This window comes from Scardinius erythrophthalmus (genome assembly GCF_964197995.2).
Source record: "Scardinius erythrophthalmus genome assembly, chromosome: 1".
Taxonomy (NCBI): domain Eukaryota; kingdom Metazoa; phylum Chordata; class Actinopteri; order Cypriniformes; family Leuciscidae; genus Scardinius; species Scardinius erythrophthalmus.
Genome location: NC_138221.1, coordinates 46,754,492 through 46,775,681, shown reverse-complemented (window position 1 = coordinate 46,775,681; position 21,190 = coordinate 46,754,492). Strand labels below are relative to the sequence as shown.

General features: G+C 37.9%; 2 protein-coding genes across 3 annotated transcripts in view; one reads left to right on the top strand and one right to left on the bottom strand.

Annotated features, from left to right (window-relative positions):
• Window positions 1-2,066: 2,066 nt before the first annotated feature.
• Window positions 2,067-7,123, bottom strand: emc10 (ER membrane protein complex subunit 10). 2 transcript variants are annotated; one of them, XM_081384001.1, is made up of 8 exons: window positions 6,943-7,123; window positions 6,711-6,777; window positions 6,510-6,622; window positions 6,278-6,391; window positions 5,587-5,771; window positions 5,066-5,159; window positions 2,926-3,028; window positions 2,067-2,371 (listed from the first exon to the last, which is right to left on the bottom strand). In XM_081384001.1, the coding sequence occupies exons 1-7, from the start codon at window positions 7,036-7,038 to the stop codon at window positions 2,942-2,944; spliced, it is 756 nt and encodes a 251-aa protein (XP_081240127.1). In that variant the 5' UTR covers window positions 7,039-7,123; the 3' UTR covers window positions 2,067-2,371; window positions 2,926-2,941. The 2 variants fall into 2 exon arrangements, with proteins under 2 accessions (XP_081240127.1, XP_081240126.1); XM_081384000.1 differs by lacking the exon at window positions 2,926-3,028 and having other exon boundaries at window positions 2,068-2,371; window positions 6,943-7,108.
• A 397-nt stretch (window positions 7,124-7,520) lies between these two features.
• Window positions 7,521-21,190, top strand: part of mybpc2a (myosin binding protein Ca) — a 39,202-nt gene continuing 25,532 nt past the window's right edge. Inside the window, exons 1-4 of the mRNA XM_081386863.1 lie at window positions 7,521-7,757; window positions 8,290-8,384; window positions 10,268-10,383; window positions 14,296-14,419. The gene's annotated coding sequence lies outside the window, so the exon portion shown is untranslated. The remainder of the gene's footprint in view (window positions 7,758-8,289; window positions 8,385-10,267; window positions 10,384-14,295; window positions 14,420-21,190) is intronic.

The window sequence follows — 21,190 nt, the reverse complement described above, 5'->3', positions numbered from 1 at the left end:
CCACACACACCACTGTTCTGTCTCAGTTTCAAGCATGTGCTTCTTGGTATCCACACATTCATCAGGGCTGTGATGATAGTTCTTCACTGAATGATCTATTTGTAGAGAAATTTACAAGTTACCTAATACCAAACATTTAGAAAGGGCTAAACGCTTGAGATTTGTAAAGTCAAATGTACAATGTTTTACTTCTCATTGGTTTAACAGTTAAAGCCGGGATAACAAATGAAGGTCTCCTGCTTGGTCGTTTGACCTGGCACATTTTAGCCCACCAGGGCTGTTTACAGAGGCCAGCAAGCACAAAGATGTCAGACCTTGGCATACCAGCAGATCCCTTTACTTGCAAGTGACTTTAAAATTCATTCAAGCTGTGTTTCGCTCGCTTCAGAGTTTAACCATGACTTTGACTTTGGCCTGGACACAAAGAGACTGACAGTGACTGATTAAGGTCAATGACTTGTCCTGCTCCATGGGACTACAAAATCTTTCAGAGAACATGGGTGGGTGGTGTGGTCAAGGGTTTAGGGGGACACGATAGAGTGTTGTCGGTGCTGAGCCTCGTAAGATCCAGATTTACCACACACTGCCAAAGTTATACATGAACGGACCCAAGACAAACAGGCCCACAAGCTGAGAATGACTGACAGCTGACAAAGATAGCCACAGAAAGGGGACATGAGCATATGGTCTGCGGGAGTCGATCAAGAACATTCTATCCCCAAGTTCACTTCTGTTTACAGCAAACAAACCACTAGCCGCATGATTGGCAACGTCTTATGAAATAGCAATGAGAGGATGGATAAAATCTCAGAGAAGAGCCATGTCTGTTGAAAGTCAAGCTTTGATGATTAATCTCAAGCAACTGTTGCCAAGAGCTGCCTTTTTCTGAATATAACTGGGGAAAAAAGTCCCTTTCATGTCACCTACATTAAAAAAGTAAACGTTTGGTAGGATTTTTTCATGCTTTTGAGAGAAGTTTCTTATGTTTACCACTGCTACATTTATTTGAATACACATACAGCACAAGCAGGAATAATGTGAAATATTTTTAATATATTTTAAAGTGTAATTTATTCCTGTGATGGTAAAGCTGAATTTTCAGCATCATTATTAGTCTTCGGTGTCACATGATCCTTCAGAAATTATTTTGATATGATGATTTGGTGCCCAAGAAACATTTATTATCAATGTTGAAAATAGTTGTGCTGCTTAAAGGAGAACTCCGGTCAATTTTAACATTGAGCTCATTTTTTTTGTACATTTGGAGTGCTGTCAATACAGAGAACAACGACAAAAATCGGTGTTGCCTACACGTGTTATCCTTTTTAAAATTTGCACCCTGTTGACTTCAATGGGGGAAGTTTTAAACCAGCTTTTAGCCTCTTAACATCCTTGATGTGTCATTACAAGTGCACAGCTAATGTGAGTGATTCCTTAAGAGTGATCACGGGTGAATCTGACTGCAGTAGATGTGAAAGATATTAATAAAAATGATGTTATTTCAGCCAGCGCACATACCTGTATTTACATCCTGTTTTCGGTCTAAGTCCATAGTAATCGATTGTCGAGTTCACGCGCGTGATCATAGGTAACTAAACCTATGCGTGTGAACTACTCTTCATTCCACTGAATTCCATTCATACGCATGTGAATGAGGGAGACAGGAAACTCAAGCTCAAACCAATAATTTTTGCATGTCGCTGTGTTCAAAGTTCAAGTTCGGGAAACTCTGCCCAGCGAATTCCTTTCACGTGAAGACGTGTGACTAACAGAAGAATGATATGCCATAACGTGATTTTTTTTAGCTGCAGTAAAAAGATGCAAACTTTAAATCTACAGATTGCAGTAAAGTGGAGTAGATTGCATATTTTGACAGTTTTGATGTACTGTCTTTAAAAACAAACAAACAAAAAAAAACCGAATGGGAAGTTATTTTGCGTCTGTTGCAGTGTCCGTAGAAATTTAGCGTGCTGAAAGTCCAGTGTGACACGGCTTTAGTTTTCGAAGTGCTTGTATTATAAATATGAATGGCAGTACTTCTTGTAAACATCCATGCTGACAACTTTGAATGGTCATCAAATTATTTTATTAAATCAGTAGTAAAAACATAATCCAAGAATGCAGTTATAAGTTAAGCTTTTCAATTATTATTTCTCCAGAACAATCCTTCGTTTGTAAATGTGTACGTGTCATGATGTGTGTCAGTGAACTCAAAATCTGCTTTAAAATATTATGTACAACACAGGAGTTGTTGCTGCCACGGGGATCATCGTCCTCCTCCGTTGCCCGCCCCTCCTCCGGCTCCGCCTCCAGACTGATCCTGAGCTCCAGACATCATCAGGAAAAGAACCAGAGGGACAATATACATCCACTGGTGATGAAAGAGAAAAGAAAAACACACAAGTAGGTTTTCAACATATCTGTTAGCGGTTTGAAATGCAACATGACGGTTCCTCTCCGCAGTCAATGACTAGGTGCAGGGCACAGGCTTTTGGATTAATTGGCAAGTTAAGCAAATCATTTTCAGTTTCATCCTTCCTTGCTCTCTTTTTGTCCAACCTCCACCACTTACTGCTTCTTACAAATGACTTTCCACTATGAGGGAGAAATGAGACTGAAAGGAAAGAGTGAAGCAAGCAGGGTGGGTCATGAACATCTCTGAGCTTGAGACTATCATCACCTGCTAATATTACTGGCCAAAAGACCCTATTTGATCAAAACACCACTGATTTGGTCATGACCCAGCAAGAAACGTACACGAAAAAAGCACATCAATCAACTGAACGCCAAGCTGAAAACAAAGGAAGGATCAGAGGATTTGAGTTTGTGTGAATGTAGGTGCTTGTTCAGACCCATATACACACACAATGAGAAATGCAGCGGGAGTGACAGAGTAACCAAATAGGCTTAAATGAGTTTCAGTACTTGAAATGAATGGAAATCAGCTCTGCTCTCTGGCGCCCCCTGGTGGGGTCTGTGCTGAACTGGTGGCCATGAGGAACACTGCACCTCCCAGAATCAAATACCACTGGAACACAGCACAGACCGGCACAAAGTCAACACAGACACAGCACAGTCACAGCATAGTGAATGCAGAACAGCCAACCACGACACACGCTGCAGGAGAGTTTAGAGGTCGGTTACAAAGAGGGACATTAATACTGGTAGCTGTATTTAGGAAAGGACAGAACAGACCAGCAACTTCAGTCATGAAATGACTGTTAGCTCAAAATACAGCAAAAAAATACAGTGACGCTCATCTTGGGCATTGCAGTCCACTGATACACAAACTAACTCTAAAGAGACACAGTAGAACAAAAAAAATAAAACTATTAGCAGGAATAGAGGCCATTTGGAAAGGAGTTATTACACAAAAGGAGGTGAAATAAAAGATGAGAAAATATTAATGTGATGATAGTGCATAAGGGTCCACTTTTTTACCACCTGGATCAGTGTTTCCCAACCTTTTTTCAGCCACGGCACCCTTCATTTTTCAAAAATGTGTGGCACCCTACACTAGTGTTGTTATGAAACTACTTTGATACGATACCTTGAAATGTATCGATTTTCAATATCACAGGGCAGAACCGTCTACTGTCATATAGATATTTTTAATATCATCACATTTTGTCCATCTATTGAAAGTCGAGGAATCAGTAATTTCTTCTGAAGAGATCACTTTATATGATGACATATTTAATTAAGGCTTTTATTCATATCACATTACTCAATTGCCATTGCAAATCTCACCTAAATGTTTGCTCACTCAGTGCATTTGTGTTTTTATATTGGGATAATGTTGTTGTAATTGCACAAGATAGCTTGTTTTTAATATATTTTATAATGTAATAATTTCACAGGTAATCTCCAAATTAATGTAGAAACAACATAAAGACAGTATATTTTAAATAATTGTTTAATGGCATCTTTTTAATGAATGAAGGCCGGTATCACTGATACCAAATGTCTTCAATTATTTATTTATTTTCTACATTTTAAACATTAATTATCGCCATTCAACATTCCAGTATAATTGAAAGCTATCAACTTTAACATTTATTAGGCTCCAAAAAAAAAAGACAAATTTTAATTTAAGTGAAGTTAAAGCAATCTTCACATAAGCCCATAATAAATGTTATATTTACCTGTGCCCTTTTTCTCACAACTCTTTACATTCATTTAAGACTTTATTTAACTAATTAAAGACTGCTCTTATGAGGATACTCAACAAAACGGAAATTTTGGCATAACTGTGTTATTATTGGTTCAAGCGCGAAAGAGTCTATTCTATTCTAAATCTAGTTGTGTGCGTTGTGTGTGTAATTCACAGACACACACTCTCTTTTGAGAGTGAACTTTTTCCACGTTCTCTTTTGTCATGTCGCGCTTGAATGGTTTAAAAGCTTTTGCATGAAGAGGAACGTGATCATATAATGTAACGCCAGCCAAAGGATGACAGAAAAAAACGGATGTGGCGTTAATTGCGTTAAATATTTTTAACGTGTTAAACTGAAAAACATTCATCGTATGCGTTACTGTTGACAGCACGGACATAACCGATGTGTTTATGTGAATAGGCTAAGCGGCAAGGCGGACGTTGTGACAATATTTTCGTGTGTATTTGACCGTACGCGCAACAAGCCATGAAAAAGAGGCCGTTTTATGTGTACGCACTGGGAATGAAATCATGCACAACCCCCCACCCCGCACAAATGACCGCCGGAAACTTACGATTTGCATTTTTATTATAGATTTGTGTGCGTCATTTGTTGTTATTAGAGACATCCGAGAATGATGGCACATAATACTTTTTAATACTTAAAGTTTGATGGAGTTTTTACAGGACACCCCTGCTCCCACCAAACGGCGCCCCAGTGTGCCGCAGCACCCCGGTTGGGAAACGCTGAACTAGATAGTTGGGAAAAATTGTCACAATAATAATTAGTCAAAATGCAAACACAATTACTTCAGTGAACTCAAATTTCACAGAAAAGTTAAGTAAAAACTGGCACAACTCAGACCAGTAACGAGTCTTCAGTCTCACACATATAATAAAAATACTCACATATTTGGCAAAGAAGGATTTCTGCTCTTGTGGGTTTTTGCCTTTCTTTTCCATTTCCTGTTCCATCCTCTCAATGTAGGGTGCTGTTTCGGGTCTAAATAAGAGGCACAAGACAAACTAATTTCCAAAGGAGCTGATAATAACATACACAGTGCAATTTGTTATTAAATAATAGTAAAGCAAATGTGTAGACCAGTGGATCTCAACCCACTAAGTATGAGGCCTGCAGACTTCCAAGAGGGGCCCAATAGGTCTTACAATTATTTCAGCGTATAACATTAAACTGCTATCATATATTTGAGATCATTTAATTATATTAATACAGATTTACCAGAGATACATATCTGGTTAGACAGGAGGGCATTTGAATATTGTCTTGTAAAAAAAAGGTACTTTGGAGTCAAAAATGTTGAGAATCACTGGTAACAGAAATAGCAATCTGAGTGTAAAAGCATAAGAGTGTGTGTGTGTGTGTGTGTGTGTGTGTGTGTGTGTGTGTGTGTGTGTGCGTGTGCACTCACACAGGTGCAGTGACAGGTGCCACAACACTTATTGTTGTGTTAAAAACTTCCAGGTCAACCTCATCCTCCACCTCTATTCCACGACATGAACCGGGGATTGTCACTATGGAAATGCCGATGACATTTCCGCTGACATCAGTGTGAAGGGTGATGACGTCACTGAGGTGGGACTCCACTAACGAGCACTGCAAAAAAGAAAGACAGAGACAAGATTTAAAGCTAAAATATCTATAAAAATTTAATTTTTAATAAAAGTTTATATATAAAAATATAGAATATATGCTGTGAAATAGTACACTTTAAAATAACTTTTTTCTATTTTTAATTATATATTATAAAATGTAATTTATTCCTAGGATGGCAAAGCTGAATTGTCAGTGTTCATTTTCACATGATCCTTCAGAAATCATTCTAATATGCTGATTTGCTCAAGAAACATTTATTAATATCATCAATGTTGAAAGCAGCTGTCCTTGATATTTTTGAAGAAACCATGATACATGATTTTCAGGATTCTTTGATGAATAATAAGTGCACAAGAACAGCATTTATAACTTTGACCAGTTTAACGAATATTATAAATTAACTTCTTTAAATAAAATTCTTACAGACCCCAAACTTTTAAAGATGTATATACTGATATTTAAATTCAAATATATCTAACGTTGATATTTGCAGGAGGTTGACTTACAGCTCTAACAAACCCTGTAATGTAACCTTCAGACTGTCTCTCTGTCTGCCGGTCCACCTGCAGAGAGGCTCTAGGCACCCGGATCCTGTACAGACCATCAACTGCTGCCACATCCTGAAGGACACAGGCAGACACATACAAATGTAGACCAGAGAGACAGCAGACAAGGTTACGACATTTCATCCTTTATGACAAATATCCTCGCTTTCCCAAAAATAAAGCAGGCTCTCACCTTCAGTGTATTCCTGTCTTTCTCAGAGAGCTGGTTTTGTGCGAGATACACACCGTTTTCCCTTCCACCCCTGAACTGTAGGGCACCACGAAGGCGAAATCTGGGAACATCATCTGAAACAAAAACAAGCAGTCACGACACTACAAAGAGGAGACACATTAATAGACAGGCTAACTATGAAATATTTACCTTAATACTCACCTATTTCAAATGAGTGCTCTAGTGGCACAGAGAATCCGCTGAAATCGGTGTCCACCGCATCTCCTAACTGTCAAACAAAACCATTTAGCCTAACGTTACATTCAATCCGCATACAGACACATCAGACAGCAGCCTAACATGCTAACAAGCTCCACATGCAAGAAATCAGCAAATCCGCACAGAATACACATGACGAGAAAGATGTTTAACGGACATATTCAACTTAACTTACCCTTCGACCATTATTGCATTCGCCAAACTGTGTCCATAACAGCGTAACAGTTGACAGCACGGACAAAATAAGCGACAAGACTCTTTTCGTGGACATTTTGTCGCAAGCCTTGAGAGAGACTTCCTCTCTGTGTAACGGAAATACGGCGTTTCAAAACAAAAGTCGTAAAAACATTAAAGATACTCCTCCATTCACTTATGAAATGTATATTCATCTATATGTATATATATTAGATATTTTTATATATATATATATATATATATATATATATATATATATATATATATATATATATATATATATAATATATAAAAACATTATGACGTATTTCTTTTTAAAGCATTAATATGTCTCTCACAATATACAACTGGATACCACATTAAAAGTCTTCAGAGTTTTTATTTTATTTATTTTTTATTGCTTTACTTGCTTTACTAAAACATTTTTTATCCTCATTTATCTCGGTCTTATGTAGGCTCTAAAATCATTATGTGTCTAAAACTGATACTTTTGCTATGTTTCCGTTAGCCGTTGGAATGGTGTTCCCCTTGCAGCCACTAGAGGGCGCGCTGCACACTGGAGCGCAGTCAGGTAGAAGTATTGCTAGAAGCGGCTCTTCTCTCGCCGGGTGCAGTGGCGTGCGCCTGTAATCCAAGCTACTGGGAGGCTGAGGCTGGCGGACCGCTTGAGCTCAGGGGTTCTGGGCTGCTGTGGACTATGCCGATCGGGTGTCCGCACTAAGTTCGGTATCGATATGGTGCTCCTGGGGGAGCCCGGGACTACCAGGTCGTCTAAGGAGGGGTGAACCGGCCCAGGTCGGTGACGGAGCAGGTCAAAGCCCCCGTGCCGATCAGTAGTGGGATCGCGCCTGTGAATAGACACTGCAGTGCAGCCTGAGTAATACAGCGGGACTCAGTCTTTTGTGTGTTTTATCAGATTCTCATTTTAAATTTGAACTGAATTAATTGAATAGCTGTAAATTAACCTTTTTGGTTGAACTTTTATTTTTTGGGGGGTACAGAGTCAACATTTTCTACCTCCAAAATAAAAAATATGGTCACGGATGCTATTAATTTAAATTTTTTCACAAAAATTGGTTCATTTTAGTGGCATTAAAGTGTCCAGAAAATATATGATGTACTGCCCCCTCTGTTTACGACTTTGAATTGCACCTGCATTTTGTGCAACACGAATCACTGAATCAATAGGAGTCGCTGTTCGCAATCTTTAGCTTTTTTTATTTTTTTTTGTAATTCATTTCATGACAGAGATTTTCTCCCACGATTAATCCATACTCAGTGGTCCAGTTTTCTGCAAATTGAGTGTTTTTGTTGTTGTGTGTTTTAGGAAAGATGTCGCTGTATGATTGACTAATCACATTGAGTCTGCAATCAACAGGGTTCACTGTGAGACCAAGACGGATTTCCAAAAGACATTAACGGGTAAACTGGACAAAAACACATGCTTGAAAGACATAGAGCTCTTAACGTTCAGTAAATGTGTGCGCCAGTGTACAAGTCTGTGGTTAATTATCTTCTTTATACCTGCTGTCACAAGTAGAGAAAATGCAATGACAGGAGTTGGACACTAGAGAGTAGTTTAGTAACAGGAAAATGTGCCCACTAACATGGCTCAAGACAAGTCACATGCTAAATTGATTGATAACAAGACCTTTATATTCACCTCAAATAACTGCCTCCAATCATAGTATTATTATGGTAACACTTTACAATAAGATCTAATTTGTTAACATTAGTTAATGTATTAACTAACATGAACTAACATTGAGCAATATAATTGTTACCACATTTATTAGCCTAGATTAAGCCTAGATGCAAGATTAATAAATTATTCTAGAGCTGCTCTACAGCCAAAACAATCTCTGTTCAATTACTTTCCTATTATCACTGTAAAGCTCCTTTGAAACAATCTGTATTGTAAAAAGAGCTTTAAAAATGAAGGTGACTTGACTGTGGTAGTATTGTTCATTCATAGTTCATGTTAACTTAAGTAGTTAACTAATGTCAACTAATGAAACCTTACAATAACGTGTTACCATTATTATTATTATAATGTTTTATTCTACTACCTTATTTTCAATATTCAGATGTTGAAACGCATGTCAATTTTGCGTAAGTCTTATGCTGTGTTTCCTCAATAGCAGAGGCACCTAATGTCCAAAGCTTTTTATTTTACCGCAGATTTAAACTTTTTCCCATTAAAATGTTTTACCTCGCCCTTTTCCATCCTTCTTTTCAAATGCTTTTTTTTTTTTTTTTTATACTTGTACCAGACCCAGATTGGCTTAAACTATTCAAATCCATCTTAAATAGGCAAAAACAATTACTATAATAATCTTAACAAAGAGTAAAAATGAATTTGTATTGTTTATATGCATTTTATGTTGTTTTTTTACTAAATTATAACTGTCCCTCTGTTATGATGGCATTCCATCACAACCAACCAACAACTTGGCACCAAAAGTTAACCTACAGGCAGCGATGTGTGTCAGTGAAGAGCATGTTTGGGATATAATGAGGATTATTATAAGTAATGTGTGAAGACAACAAAGAAAATTGCAGGGAATAACATACAGAAATTGTCAAACATTTTAATGTGTGTATTTATGCAATTCTAGCTCTGAAAGTGTAAAAAAAAAAAAAACGTTAGCAAGAAAAAGAAGTCCAAAAAATGTCATTTTCTCCACTCGATGCTAAACACGTTACATAATTTGAGATGCGTTAGTAATCACAGAGTGGTGAAAATGTTCATAACTTTCATGGAAAAAATGACAAGAAGTCTTCAGTGATGCATATTTACATGATACATATAATAAACCAGTCGCAGTGCGGAAAATGACAAATTTAATAAACTAGTCACAGTGTAGGAAATGTTTAAAGAGTTTATTTTCTAAAAGTCCACAGGGCCAGAAGTGGCCATTAAAGAAACACCCTGCTGTGTAATGTAATCATTTGTGATGTTGTCCTTGGGTCTGACATATAATGCAATCAAATGTTTTCCTGTTTAAGCTGTTACAGACATGACCAAAGTTATGTCTACGCAAATATTGCAATGTTCCCCCAACCACCTGAGAACTTACTCCTTTTCCTCAATATCTGTCATTGTAGTGAGCCTATAAGATAATAACCGCATCGACAACAGAATGGGCCATCAGGGCCACAGGTTAATCAGATTTAGCTTAGATCGATTACGATCAATTACAGTAGCACGCAGTGTTTGTGTTCCAGAACCTCATTTTGTTCTGTACATTGTTCTGTAAATCAAAGTTACTGATTATCTTACACTCTTTCCCCCCAATCAATAGTGTACCTATTTGTGCAACTCAATACGGGGACCCACGGACTGCCATTAAGATCCAAGGCATGAGGAAAAACAAACAGACGCACGCCCTTTCAATTACATCAATCAGATGACACTGAGGTAAGTGATACAGCGTGGCGTATTGCCATTTCCATAACGTGAACACATCGCTAAGAGAGCCTGAATGAGTAATGACTGTTTTAGCAGAAGGGCTTGGGTTTTCCATGCACCCTTGCCATGTGATTTCCAAGACATTCCTACTTTGAAATGAATATATATCTCTTCCATCTAGTCATTGCTGTCTGTCGTCACGCCCCCAGACAATAGTGAAGCCCCACACTCCTGCAGAACTATAATTAGTCTGGCCATCTCATCACCGTGAAGGCATCTATGTGGCATTAAACTCGAGGGGTGACATTTTATTATAAAGCAGTATAACATTTTCTGCTTACATTTCATGATGAGAGTTGTTATATTGTGACACATGATTTATATTTTCTTTACCAAGTCCATATTACGTTTAATTGAATCAAATAAATTAAATTAGCACTCTGTGAAGCATGAAGTATCTTGTTTCCTGGCTGTTGTCTTCAATATATCACCTTCGCTTCTGCTGCATATGTCTTGTGCTTGTACGTGAGTCTCTTCTGTCTCGATCCTCTCCTTCGTAATATTGTGTAATTTTTCTCCTTGACACCTGCCTCTCAGGTTGCACTTTCTATAAATAGCACACACAGTCTCTGGCCAGTCTTCTCTCCCCCAAATTAAAGTTCAATAGAGCGTTTATTGGTGTGTCAAGCTTAACAGAGCGTCATTGAACGGTACACTTCAAGCATTCACACCAGGGACGTGACTAAACTCTGATCTCTGCTGTTTTGCTGTTAAAGACATTTGTCGAGAGACCGTACACAGGACATCTTGTGACCGCTGAGTTCAGCGTCTTACACCATTATTGAAGTGTTACATTTTGCAGTTTTATTGTTTTGGTTGTCTTTTTTAACACAATATCCTATAACTCAGTGTTTTGTCATGTCATGTCATATCATATTAATTAAACTGTCATACATGTCATGCTAGTTGAGGAAAATGTCATTTTAAGCCAGATATTCAAACATTTTATAAACACTACCTTTCAAAAGTTGAGAAGAATCTCTTTTAGTCACCATGGCTACAGTAAAATCAGTAATATTGTGAAATATTATTACAACTGTTTTCTAACTCTATTTAAAAACAAAAAACAAAAAAAAACAGTTGTGCTGCTTAATATTTTTGTGGAAACAATAATTTTTCAGGATTCTTTGATGAATAAAAAATCCAAAATAACAGAATGTATTTGACCCTAAGATTGTAAACATTTTGATCCATTTAATGTATTCTTGCTGAATATTTAAAAAAATCTTACTGACATCAAACGTTTGAACGGTATCGTATTAATTTAAACATGCATCACCCTTAAGTCCCTTACACACCGGGACGAATATCGGCGCGCGTTATTCGCCAGCGTTTCTCAACGCGTTTTTCGTGTTCACACCCAAGCGATTTTCGCTGACGATGAGCCGAGTGAACATGCAAATTCATTCCCTGACATTAGATGTCGCTTAATACCACAACATAACAGTTCTCTTTTATCAAGATTTTTGTAGTCGCTGTCGCGTTTGTCATATAGTTCTTTATGTTCCGACACCAACGAGACCAGCAGCTCTACATTCATCTTGCCTTGCATCTTCCTCGTCTTATTTCTTCCCGGCAGTGTTTAGACGCTACTCGGCGTATATCTTCTTCGCCGTTACGTATGTGTGCTCGGCAAGACCGTTTTGTGTTTGAGCGCTCCCAAGTTGTGTTTTACTGTAACTTCAGAAGCTCCAGACTCAAGAGCAAAAGCGCCAATCTCATTGGTCGGATAGTTTTTGACGCGGCGCGTCAAACCAAAAAAAAAAAACGCACTCACATTGGCGCCCTTTGTTTAGTCACGAGGCGTTAAATAGGGCTGGGCAAAAAAATCGATTTTTCGATTAATCGTTTTTTAAAATGTGGTCGATTCAAAATCGATTCCCAAACGCCACGAATCGATTTTTTTCCATATTTATTTATCTATTACCCAAAAGCCAGTATTAGTTTTCATCCACTGTTTATAGGCTTGCAAACTCCATTTTATAGCTAATGCTGTGAGATTTTATGTTTTTATCTTAATCATAAAATAACCTCAACTAGTGCTGCAAGATTAATCATCGCAATCGCGCTGTCAAGCCTACGCATATATGACGCAAAAAATGCTGCGATTTTTTTTAAATAAACAAATTTGGGCTGTTAACGCAATTAACGCAGCATCTGTTAATTTTTGTCATCCTCTGGCTAGTGTTACATAATCCCGCTCTTATTCATGCAAATGTTTTTAAACCATTCATTTGCGACAAGAGCACGCTGCCTGTGAATGTCATGACTGTGACACAGAAAGACTAGCACTGATATCGTGCGTGCGCACAAGACAGCCCAGAATACAGTTCTCTTTCACACTTGAACGAACAATAGCACACACAATTATGCCAAAATGTATTTTTGTCGAGTATCTTCATAACATAAGAGCAGTCTTTTGATGAACGTGAAGAGTTGTTGTGACTCGTGAGAGAATGAGGCGCGTTTGAGATCCGCGATTCCGCGTCTCTGGCAGCAACGGCTGGTCTTAAAGGGACAGTACGTACACAGTGTCCACTAATTATCTCTGTCGTTAAAGTTAATCAAAGAACAAAGGGAACAGAGAAAAACACTCACTGCTCTTGACTAAAGAACTTTTGTAACTTTAATAAGGATTAGTATATATATAATTTATAATTAATGCAGCGCAGACTGTTTGATAACTTTATTACATTTCTGTAATATCCTCCCTGTTAAACAGGAAGGGCACAGGTAAATATGATTATGTTTTAATGTACCCAAGTGTACCTAAAATAATTTATTAATTTCTTTTTATTAATTAACCACTTGTAAACTTATGTTCACTTTTTTTAATATATACTATTTGTATTAAATATATATTCATTGAGTCTAATCGAAATCGAATTTAGAATCGAAATCGAATCGAGAATCGAAATCGAATCGAATTGAGAGCTTGCGAATCGAAATCGAATCGAATTGTAACATCTGAATCGATACCCAGCCCTAGCGTTAAACGTCGGCGAATATCGCGCGCGAAATTCGTCCCGGTGTGAACAGGCCTTTATGCAAAACATGCAAAAACTCTCAATGTTGTAAATTCTTTAAGTTTTAGTTATTCACTGTTCATGTTTTAGCACATTGTTGCTGAAAGAGTGTTGCTTGCAAATTCTGATTAGCATGCAACTTCACTTGTGCAGATGATATTTATAGGCTACTTATGATATTAAGTTAGCCTACGTTCTAATTATCTCATGTATCGAATGGGTTTGGGTGAGTTAATTAACCCACTAGCTCAAGTTTAACCGCTTTCATTCAAAGTTTAGCCTTGTTATTCGCAAAACGTCACGCTTTTTTGACACTCAGTGTGTGACTTGTGAGGATTTATGACTGGCCTAATGAATGAGCAGAATTGTCAGCACATTTACTCGATGACAAGATAGGGGTGGTTAGAGAGATGTTAGGTCAAAGGTCAGCGTGTCAAATGTACTTAACCTCTGACAGCCTATCAGCAGGCTTGATTCTGTTCTTTCCAGGTCTCTCTTTAATTTTCTGAGGTAACCATCACTTCATAGATGATCACAGATGTCAAGCAGCTCCGCTTTAATATGCTTCAAACAGGCTGTCAATCAATATCTATCTACAAATATATCATGCCATTAGCAAATAGCTTGGTTTACAGCACGCTTTAACAAGTTTACCAATTAACAGGTTTGCCATAGAGACGCCATGTTTGTTATAATGTTAAACTTTTTTCACCCTTGTCGCTGTCTTTCGTCTGCTCCTCCTGTCCAAGTTGTCTCAAGTGACACTCGTTCTGTTGCTCTCTCTCCATGTATCGCTTTTTTCTCTGCTCACCCACCCTTCTCTATCTTACTCAAGGATGGGGAGGACATGCCAAGGGAGGAGGGAATAAAAGGCATGAAAGATGAGTAAAGTGTGGGAGAAAGAAAAGTCAGGGTGACCGACATATGACAAACCACCATGCCTGAACCGAAGAAGCCAGGTAAGCCTCTTTAAGTTAATTTTCAGCATCGATTTTACATTTAAGACTACAGTGTATATTTTAATCATCGCAATTTGTCAATTCATATGTCACCTTAATGTAAATGATGACTGGCAGAATGCATCAGTGTCTGGCCCACACTTAACATTCATAATAACATCCACTTGTTGATCATTTCATTCAGCGAGCTGTGTAAGACAATCATTAGATAAATCTTGATCATTGGCTCACACTTTTTGTTAGCTAACTACCTGCAGAAGCGGAGAAAAATTGCTTTCTTTGCTTTAAACGTAAATCACGGGCCTGAATGTATTATTGTAAGGAGCCGTTAAGACCGCCTCGGCTGTGACAGGTGTTGAAAGATGAATTTTCGAGGTTGGGTTGGCAGCAGCAGGAGTGAGAGGTCAATTTTCAGTTTGGGGTTTGGCAGTATAGACGTGTAGACTGAGAAAACACTCTAGTCTATAGCTTGATGCCCATCAGTTTGAATTATATATGTGTCTTGGTGATGATTGCCAAGGCTGGAATACTCTGACTGCCCAAAATCGACAGACTGACTGACTTTCGACATCTAGCATTCACTCGTCCAGACTGTAAATTAAATATTTGTGTAGTGTATTCCAGCCTTTTATCACTAATCATCAACCAGTGGACAATACACCTATAACAAAACGTAAACGTCTGAGAGGTAGAATCACATTCCAAGAGGGAAAAATGATCAAATTCAAATCTCATTATATGTGAATACTCTGAGGATATCACATAATACTGCATGGATACGGCGTTTCGCCTGCAGGAATGTTTTCTTAAAGACCTTCATTCAAATACTCAATGCTCAGTGGACCCTGTAAGTGAAATTCTGATCATTATGAAAATGAATCTATTGATTTAAGTAGTGCACAGTTTAAAATCAATAGCATATCAAGTGTGTGGTCCTTTAAAGTATCAGTGCTGATATTTGGAGTGGGTTAGTTCTGAACATACAGTATGATTTAAGTTGCTGGCACTGATACAGAGCTAAAAGCTTTAGCTACCACACCTTTTTATGGAGCTTTTAAGGAGTGAATCGCAGGCACTGGATTATAACCGGCAGATTGAATTAGCATCAAATATCAGAAGTTGATGTCAAAAGATAGCCATGTTCGTCTATGTAGTGATGTTGTGAACTTGCGTATCTGACTGGGGTTCTAAAATACGACCTTCTTCATTTTCATCGTTGAGTCCACAGCCTTGAGACAGAAAGAAATCTGAAAGATTTGACAGACCCTGAAAAATCTCCAGGTGAAAGAGGAAGTGCCGTTCAGGGTTTGGATGGCAAAAGAAACTAAAGGTTGTGCAGTGTTTTGAGCTGCTGCTGAATTTCTCTGATGAAGTCTAAGTCATCCTCACAGAAATGGCATTACTCCAGCAACAGCAGGATAATAAGCAAAACTTATAGTCTGTAATAGTCTCAAAATGCATTTAATGTACAGGGAAGTAATTGTGGCGCTAAGCTGCTTAACGGTGGACGCTGTTAAGGAAAACAGATCAGGATGTTTGTAATTACTGGAAATGGAACTGGAAATTACAGATATTTAGAAGTAGGAAGAAGGAATAATCCACAACCATTCTCAGGAAATGGAACCATTTATGCTAAAAATATAAAAATAATTAAAAAATAAAATATTATTTTAATTTTAATTATTTGTTAAACTAAATAAAAACCAATTTGTGCAAATAATTCGACCATGTTTAATTGCACTGACACAAATAAAAAGTCTGCATGAGCATTTTAAATGGAGATTTCAATAGCAGTAAGCAATTTTAATTTTATATTTATATAGCCTAAACCATTCAAATGTACAGAGGTTTTATTTTTATTATTTTTATTTTGAATTATACATTAAACAGATTTAAAACCATTGTACAATGTGACTAAGTTCAGTATTCGGTTCGGTACATCATTTGTTTGTCATGGGAACGCATTTAGCAAACAAATCTGTCCCCTAAGGAACGACCCTTTCAAAAAAGCCACAAGGTCAGATCAGTGTCACCATGCCTTCTTGAGATCTGCCTTGGCTCTGTTATGATTCAGTTTTCCTTGTAACTCAGGCCCATGACTTGGTGTTAAACCCAGTCTGAGAGCATGACATCACGAGTGTCAAATAACTGGATCGTTTTATTGGAGCGTAATCTGTTGCTCCATATCCTTTCGTTTTCTCATTCATCCCAGCTTCACACTTCAGAGTCAGACCACACACAAAGCCCCTCTTTTAGTTTATTGCTTCTTAAAGATCAGATTTACCACCCTCCACTCAAGTCCCCCAGTCACATACACGGGCCACTTTGTGTGTGTTTTACAGGACAAAGTCTGTCTGGATCTCCTGAAGCCTTAGTTACTGGCAAAGAGCACGATTCCTTAATAAACAGCTTCCAGAATAACCCCGAGCAGCTTTTAGGAAGGGTGTGCAATTTTACAAACAGGCATGGTGACAGTGGAAAAGTGTTCAGAGAAGCATGTGTCTGTGCATATTGCTCCATGATTATGCATACTCTGTAATGATAGTACTGTAATAGTGAGTCAAGGCTGTGCGCTATAAATTGTGCATTTGCATTAATATTGGATTGGGGCTGAAATAAAGCTTATGAGATATGTCACATTAATATAAATCTCTTTACGAAGAGTCTAATATAATATCCAAGCTTTACCATAATAGGGAAATGTCGGGCCTGTGAGAGTTTGAGATGGGTGAAGGATTTCTTGGGATTTCTAAAAATGGCCTAAAATGTTTTGAAATGGCTTTTTGATTATTTGGTTGTGGTTTAAACATCTTCTGTGCCAATGTTGTGATTCCTTTTCCTTCTTTATAAGCATGTCCTGCCATGCTGTAATAATGTCATTTCTGTCCTGGCAGGACAACAAGAGTTTGGTTCCCTGTAACACTACTAATGAAACACCCAGAGTATTGAGTATTAGTGAAGTTTAAGCCTCTTACTTGGCATCTGAAATGTCATTACCATGATGCCCCCTTTTCCCAAATCCCCCTATTTTCACCACAACAGAGCACAGAAATCATGACACAAACACTCTCTTTGAACTCTGCGGTCCACGATGGACAGATTCTTGCTCTGTCCTCTTTTTTTTGACCATTTTGTTTGTATGTGAGCAACACATACAAGTACACAAAAGTAGACTTTACCATACATGGCTGAAGATTTTTGTCTGTTGGCCCAATTGGGTCAGTGGTTAAAACAAAATACAATATAACAAATACAAATGAAATAAACAGTGCTTTAAGTTTTTCAGGTAGGTCTAACCGTGGTATTCAGGTAAAGAAAATGAATAATCCGATGAAAAATAATAGTGAGTCTTTATTTTACGTAGCCTATAAATTATTTTTACAACTGAGGGCATCCTTGGACATTCCCAAAGGGAGGTTTTGCATAGCTCAAAGTAAGTAATCCCCTCACTCACTCACTCACTCACAGACACACACACACACATACAGTGACAGTGTCTTAACATTCAACGTCTCATTTCCAGCTGGGATAGTGTAGCATTACCTCATAACCGTTAACATCACAACGCGCTCCTTGGCATGCATCTCCTTCATGATGGATTACACGCAGATGTGTGAGCGCTCACTTTTGGTGTGTTTCTGAATATGTCCTCCAACTTAACCGTAATGGGATATGTACTGCATGACCTGAAATCGCTTTATGACTGTATTCATGAACCGCTGTTGCATATTGCACACCTCAGCTGCGCTCAGTCCTCCTCCTGGAGATCTGGAGACATGAAATATTCAAGTGAACCCAATGACCTTGATTAGCTGGTTCATGAGTATTTGATTAGATTTTAACTAAACTCTGCAGGATGGTAAATCCACTCGAGCGTCCCGTCAAAACCACTGTGCTAATGTGTATTTATTTAACTGTGTTAAAACGTCAACCTTTTCTCCGGCTTCCTCTGCACCCGCAGTATAAATCATTTCCATTCATGTAGAAGCGGCATGTCCATTTAAACAAGGTGGGGAAAATACTGGGAAAAACCAGTGTAAAATTGTGTTTACAACCTTGACATGTTTATTGACCACTGTATCATCTTACATGCACTTCCATCAGTAAGATTTTTTTTATGTTAGGATGTATAGGTGACCAAACGATCTTGTTTAGATGTGATTGTATGTACGAGTATTGTAAGTAATAAAGAAAGTGTTTGCATGGCTCAACAAAAAGGATGGCCCACTGGCCCGGGACCAGTTTGAAAGAGACAATATTTTTTAAAATATTATCATTAAATATTATTAAAAATAACAAAAACACACAAAAAATGACAAACTACTTAAAAAATGACTAATACTATTTTTTAAGGAGAATTCATGGTGATCACTGCCTGTCAAGATTAGTTAAAATTTAGCTTGGTCTATTAAAAATGCAATGTGCTATCCTGAGAGTGGAAGAGAGAAAGAGATCACTGTCAGAAAGTAAAGAGGCCATAATTAATCTCAACATCATCACACCATAAACCACCCCTTTTGACAGTTATTATATATGATACCCTGTCTTTACGTAATAAAAACTGGGAGAGAGAATCATTTTAATTAAATGTTTCATTTTAAATCATGTTTTGAACTTCAGCTTATGTAAATCATTTTTGTCTGAATCATATTCAGATTAAAATGAATTTTAATTCATGTAAAACTATAACTATTCTTATAAAACTATAAAGGTTGTAATTACATTCACAGCATGACCCATAGCAACCAGTTTATTTTTATTCTCAGATCAGATGATCATGATCAAACTGTTTATGCATAGTCACCATCTCCCTAATCTTCATTTTTATCCTCACCCCCTCATCTTTCCATATATGTAGGAAAGAGATATTTACGATCTGTATCCATAACTCAAATCATCAGTACTGCCACGCATGAGACTGATAGATATTGTAACGTTTCTCTTAAGTGTTTCCTCTTGCTGCCAAAAGAATCACTCTCTCCATCCTCATAAAATGGGGAAACTTCATCATGTGTGGCCGACCCTCCCTGCACTTGTATCCACTCCAAATGCTTCTAATGCCAAAGTCAGTCCATCACACACACAGCTTGTAAAAATAGCTGCTTTCAATCCGGATCTGAGGAGCTGAATGAAGCCTGAGGGGAAAACACATCTCTTTTTTTCTATCTTTTTTTTTTTTTTGTGTGATATCCTTAGAAACACTACATATATCACTTGGCTGTTCCCGTCCGTGTCTGTTTATTTAGAAAATTGAAATATTTTAAATGGAATTCATTAGACATCAGAGTTGAAGTCAAGGCCACCAGCCAGTTGCAACAAACCCCTTACATTAGAAAAACCCTTGTTATTAATACAATGAAGGTTTTCCTAACGTAACGCATTTGTTGCAACTGGACCACAGACCCTGCAAGACCCAGAAAAGTGTAGGACTGGGTATCGATACAGATTTCCAGACTCAGTTTGTTTACGATTTTCCGAACCAATTGATTCAATTCCGTTTCACTTTGATCAATTCATTTGGGAAAATTTCGGTTATAATGTCCACTCAGCTAATCTCTCAGCTAATGTCAAAAATGATACTCTAAAAATTAATAAAATGATAAACTCATGAACACTTCAGTTATAAACTCCCATGAAAGCGCATAGAAGGTTTATGCACATAAAAAGCGCATATAAAGTTTTTGTCACTGGAACTGCACTGGATGGGCTTTCTATTTTTGATTCACTAAAAGGAACTGGAAGAGTCATTTCTGCATAAATACGACTACACTGTCAGATTTAGCATTGTTGAAAAATTGTTCTTGCCTGATAACATTAACCGAGACCCAAGACCAATACATTTAGAATATTATGCATCTTATTTGTATTGATTAATATTATACTGGATTGGCAGTATCCGATGAATACAAAGTTCTGTCATGAAACTCTAGATGATACAGGCTGATAGTTCCTTAAGTCAATCTGTTAGCAATCACATCCTTATCTACATAGCGCAGCTGATTGGTTGCTGTGGCATCAGCGGCCAATGAGCCGCTGCTCAACATTTCAAATATGAACATTTCAAACTTTGTTTGCTGTTAGCAGTCTGCAGCGCACTTTCAGAAACCCTCCACCTTCCCCAGCTCCACCTGTATAGATCTGCTACGGGAGGTTATTTAATGTACAGGGTGGGCCATTTATATGGATACACCGTAATAACATGGGAATGGTTGGTGATATTAAAGTCCTGTTTGTGGCACATTAGTATATGTGAGGGGGCAAACTCCTCAAGATGGGTGGTGACCATGGTGGCCATTCAGAAGTCGGCCATCTAGGATACAACTTTTGTTTTTTCAATAGGAAGAGGGCCATGTGACACATCAAACTTATTGATAATGTCACAAGAAAAACAATGGTGTGCTTGGTTTCAACGTAACTTTATTCGTTCATGAGTTATTTACAAGTTTCTGACCACTTATAAAATGTGTTCAATGTGCTGCCCATTGTGTTGGATTGTCAATGCAACCCTGTTCTCCCACTCTTCACACACTGAATGGCCCCCAAGGTCTCCCGATCTGACCCCCTTAGACTTTTATCTTTAGGGTCATCTGAAGGCAATTGTCTATGGTGTGAAGATACGAGATGTGCAGCACCTGAAACTACGGATACGGGATGCCTGTGCTGGCATTTCTCCTGCGGTGTTGCTATCAGTGTGTGAAGAGTGGGAGAACAGGGTTGCATTGACAATCCAACACAATGGGCAGCACATTGAACACATTTTATAAGTGGTCA

Bases quoted from the DNA above. Each gene is read 5' to 3' on its own strand.
- emc10 (XM_081384000.1), bottom strand. From the start codon at position 7,038: ATGTCCACGAAAAGAGTCTTGTCGCTTATTTTGTCCGTGCTGTCAACT. The intron at 6,392-6,509 runs GTGAGAGCCTGC...TGTGTCCTTCAG, and splicing joins AAGACAGGAATACACTGAAG to GATGTGGCAGCAGTTGATGG. The intron at 2,372-5,065 runs GTGAGTATTTTT...TTTCATCACCAG, and splicing joins AATCCTTCTTTGCCAAATAT to TGGATGTATATTGTCCCTCT.